The sequence below is a fragment of the Penaeus japonicus genome, unplaced genomic scaffold (genome assembly GCF_977035675.1).
Source record: "Penaeus japonicus unplaced genomic scaffold, GWHDUDI00000001_assembly GWHDUDI00000021, whole genome shotgun sequence".
NCBI classification, from domain to species: domain Eukaryota; kingdom Metazoa; phylum Arthropoda; class Malacostraca; order Decapoda; family Penaeidae; genus Penaeus; species Penaeus japonicus.
The window spans coordinates 27,429,024-27,434,023 of record NW_028234423.1 but is presented as its reverse complement, the minus strand read 5'-3'; the positions used below and the strand labels follow the sequence as shown (position 1 = coordinate 27,434,023).

At 24.4% G+C, this 5,000-nt stretch overlaps 1 protein-coding gene across 5 annotated transcripts in view; it reads right to left on the bottom strand.

Annotated features, from left to right (window-relative positions):
• The window catches only part of eIF2Bdelta (eukaryotic translation initiation factor 2B subunit delta), a 16,433-nt gene that overhangs the window by 4,317 nt on the left and 7,116 nt on the right, over positions 1–5,000 (bottom strand). For all 5 annotated transcript variants that reach the window (XM_043016564.2, XM_043016574.2, XM_086548937.1 and 2 more), the window contains 3 exons: positions 4,416–5,000; positions 3,582–3,769; positions 3,130–3,309 (listed from right to left, as the gene is read on the bottom strand). The exon at positions 4,416–5,000 is cut by the window's right edge and continues 759 nt beyond it. In XM_043016564.2, coding sequence (XP_042872498.2) covers positions 3,130–3,309; positions 3,582–3,769; positions 4,416–5,000 — 953 coding nt within the window. The remainder of the gene's footprint in view (positions 1–3,129; positions 3,310–3,581; positions 3,770–4,415) is intronic.

The window sequence follows — 5,000 nt, the reverse complement described above, 5'->3', positions numbered from 1 at the left end:
ATATATATATATATATATAATATATAAATAGATATATATATATAATATATATATAATTATATATATCATATATATATATATATCTAAATATATAGTATATACATATATATCTAATAATATATTATACATATATAAAATTTATATTAATATATATATACCATACATCTACATATATTTATCTACAAAAGATATATCTACATATAAATATATCTACATATATTTCTATCTACATTATCTATCAATTCTATATCTATCTATTATCTATCTATCTATCTATCTCTCTATATATATATACATACTTAAAGTATATATATTATATAAATATAATATTAGATTATATCTATATTATATATATATATCTATAATATAGATATAATATTATTATATATATTTATATATATCTTATATATATATATATATATACTATATATATATATATATATATATATAATATAACTATATATTATATATACAATTATAACATATATACATATATATATATATTACATATATATTTTACAAATATTATTCTACATATCTACGTAAATAAAAAATTATAGTATATATCATCATTATAAATAATATAATATATAACCTCTCAATATACTATCTGCGTATATAATATATATACATATATAATATATACTAATATATTACATATATATATACTATATATATTATATCCTATATATATATACATCCATATCTATATATATACCTTTATATACGTCAAATATATCTTACTATATATATCTCATATTATCTATTAATATATATTAAATATTTATATTACATATATATTTTATTAATATCAATATAATAACTCAAATATATAAATATCTATAATATATTCCTATATATATATATATATATATAAATAATACTATATATATATTAATAATCTAAATATAGATATATATACATATAATTATATCTATATATATTTTACAAGAATCTACATCCTATAAAACCTCTCTATAAATAAAATTTAATAAACCAAAGAAGTCTAGAAATACTAACTATCAAATATATACATCCATAGTACTCTCTAAATATATATACATTGATAATAATACATACACTAATCACCACATATTGAATTATATTATATATACATATTTATACGTTTCTCATTTCATTGTATATATATGTATATATATAAGTATATCTATAAGATATTATATTATCAATCATATGTATACCATAATTCACACTCTATATACACGCATACTAAGTATAGATATAAATAATGTATATATGTATAAATATGTATTAAAATGTAATATATTAATATCTATCAACAAATATAAAAAACATATATAACATATATTATTAAATATATATATACATATATATATATATACACATATATATATATACATATATATACATATAATATTACTATATATAATATATACTAACTATATATACATATATACATACATAATATATCTAATTAAATATATACATATATATTCAATATATCTATCTACCTACATACCTAACTAACTACATACCTTTCTATCTATATTGTCATATGTTATGTATATGTATAATGCTATATGTATCTATGTATATGTATATGTATATGTATATGTAATAAATATGTATATTATATTTATATATAAATAATATATCTATTTATATATATATATATCTAATAATATTATATATACTATATGTATATATATGTATATGCTATATTGTTTTACTATATATGATATTATATATAGATATATTATATATCATATTCAATATAATTATCATAATATAATTATTAAATGTTAATATATATATATGTATATATTAATTGTTATATATATGATATATATAGATATATATATTTATTATATATGTTATTTATGTAATATTATTATTTAAATATATATATTTATTAAATATATATAAAATTATATATATATTATATTATATATAATATATATGTATGTATATATCTGTATGTAGATGTAGAAGTAGATGTAGATGTAGTGTAGATGTAGATGTATTTTATATAATATTTTATATATAAATCTGCATAATTATATTTCACTCTAAATAATATTATATCTATGTATGATCACCTATATATCTATGTAAATGTAGACTGTAGATTACTAGATGCTAGATGTTAGATAATAGATGATAGATGTAGATTGTATATGTTATATATATTGTGTATACAGTATATGCCTATATCGTTATATATATATGTATATGTATACATAATGTATATTTATATATATATATATATATATATAATATATATATATATATATATATATTATATATATGTATATATATATATAATGTATATGTATATGTAATATGGTATATTGAAATCTTGTATATTATACTATATATGCATATATATACTGTATATAAATGTATAAAGTGGTATATAATATATGTATATAAATTATATGTATATATACATATATATATATCTATATATATATATATATATATATATATATATATATATATTATATATATATGTATATGTATATATGTATATGTATATATATGTATACGTATATTATATGTATATGTTATATATGTTTATGTATATGTATATATATGTATATATATGTATATATATATATATATATATATATATATATATATATATATATATTATATATATAATATATATATATATATATTATATATATATATGTATATATATATATGTATATATATATATGTATATATGTATATATATATATGTATATATTATATGTAATATATGTATATAGTATATCATATGTAAATATATATATATATATATATATTTATATATATATATATATATATAATATATATATATATATATATATATATATATATATATATATTATATATATATATAGATATTATATATATGTATATTATATATATATATATATATATATATATATATATATATATATATATATATATATATCTATATATATATATACATATATATACACATATATATGTATATAATATATATATATATATATATATATATATATATATACTATATATATATATATATATATATATATATATATATATATATATATATATATATATTAAAGATGATAGTAATAAAGACTAATAATAAAACAATGAAAAAACACATACTATCCAAATGTCAGAATAATGTCTTCATCCTTGAGCAACTGGGCAGCATGGGTGGCTATGGTGCTACTGGCGAGGTTGATGTTGTCACGGACATACTCGTCAATGGCTGTGCGTAATAGGTCTTTGGCTTGTGCCTCGGGGACATTCGGCTCGATGCTGTTTATCTTGTGCTTCAAAAATCTGAAATTAGGTCCTTTTCTTAAGAAGTTTTCTGGTTTCTCATTGTTTGAAATACATTTATTGTATGTATTAGGATAACATTTTCAAAGATGAAGGAAAGTAAGATCAATAAGAAAACGGGAGGTACATATCTAATATCTGAACAATAAATATGCAATTAATATCATCCAACGTATCAGGTCAGATTTGTGTATGTCAATAAAAAAGGAAAGTCAAAAACAAAACAGACAACGTAACTTAAAATTCTACTAATCCCAAGGGTGATCACACACCTGACAGCATTATCCATTGCAATTGCCAGAGGACGACATGCATGGAGGTATGCCACATTAGGCAATATTTTCTCTGCAAGATCTCTGGAGAGGTCGCATGATTCGGGGGTTCTGTAGTCATTGATGAATCGCTTCAAAGCAGCCAAAGTCGCAATAACCCTAGCAGTTGATCCATCCACTACACGGTCCTGTGTGAATTTCATATGATAATAAGATAATATGTAAATATGTCTTAACCCATTCACGCCGGGGCCATTCCGGCTTTGCACGGTCGCTATACCGAGGTTTTCGAACGCATCATCCGAACGCTTCGAGATTCTCAGGCGCACGGGCCGCGAGCCTGGGCTGCCCGCGCGCTCACCCCGAGCGCCGGCCTTGGCCAGATATCTCGTCGGCGGCGTCGGACGCGAAAACCATGAAACGTGTCAGCACGTCATCTGGCGTGAGTGGGTTAACCCTCTCTGGACGGGTGGTACACTACTGTACCGCTCATTCAAAAGCCCGGTGGCCGGGCAGCACAATATGGTGCCAGCCATTTGATTGATTTAGGCCTAAGCGTTCGAAAGCCCCGGCATTGTGACATGCAAGGCTGGAATGCCCCCGTCATGAGTGGGTTAATTCAACCTCAGATTCACTTTTTTCATCCCCCATAGAAACTCTATTATACAACTCCCTCTTTAATTTAACATGTTAGCAACATAAGATATTCCTTCAAAGTTTCTTGAAGTAACTATAGTTCCTATACATGGAAAAACATCCTTCTTTATAAAAGTCTCCAGCTAATACAACCAAAGAGAAACAACAGCTCAGTGACCTTAACCGGCATAATCTTACCTTCATCTTCTGACCGAGAGTCCTTATGGCAGGGTGGATTGAATCACAGTTGACAGGCAGAGATGGTGGATGTGATGTGTAAGGAGTGAGGTGGCCTAGCAATGGGATTCTCCTCGAGCTGTCCTCCTTCTCCACACTCTTCTTGTCCCTCATGCGCCTACCATCGCTCAACTTCTTCTTGGGCTGGGGTGCCTTTTTGGATTCCTCACTAATGACCTTTTGAGACTGTGGCTGGCTTTTTTTCTGTTTCTCTGCTTCTTGCTTTGCTTTTGCTTCTGCTTTTGCCAGCCTCTGGGCTTCCTGTTTCTCTCGTCTCTCTCGCTTCAAGTCTGCCTTGGACTTGCCACTGCCATCTTGCCCATCTTCTTTCTGCTGTGGCTGTGGTTCCTGCAACTGCTTAGACTGCTGCAAAGGTGCTGCTTTCTCCTCTGCTGGCTTGCTCTGGATATTGGATCCCTTCTGGCTTTGAGGAGTTGGCTTTTTGCTTTCCTTTGTACTGCCCTCCTTGGCTTTGCCTTGATCACCTCCTTTCTTTTTCTTATCTTTCTTTGCCTCTTTCCTGGCTTTCCTCTCTCTTTCAATTTC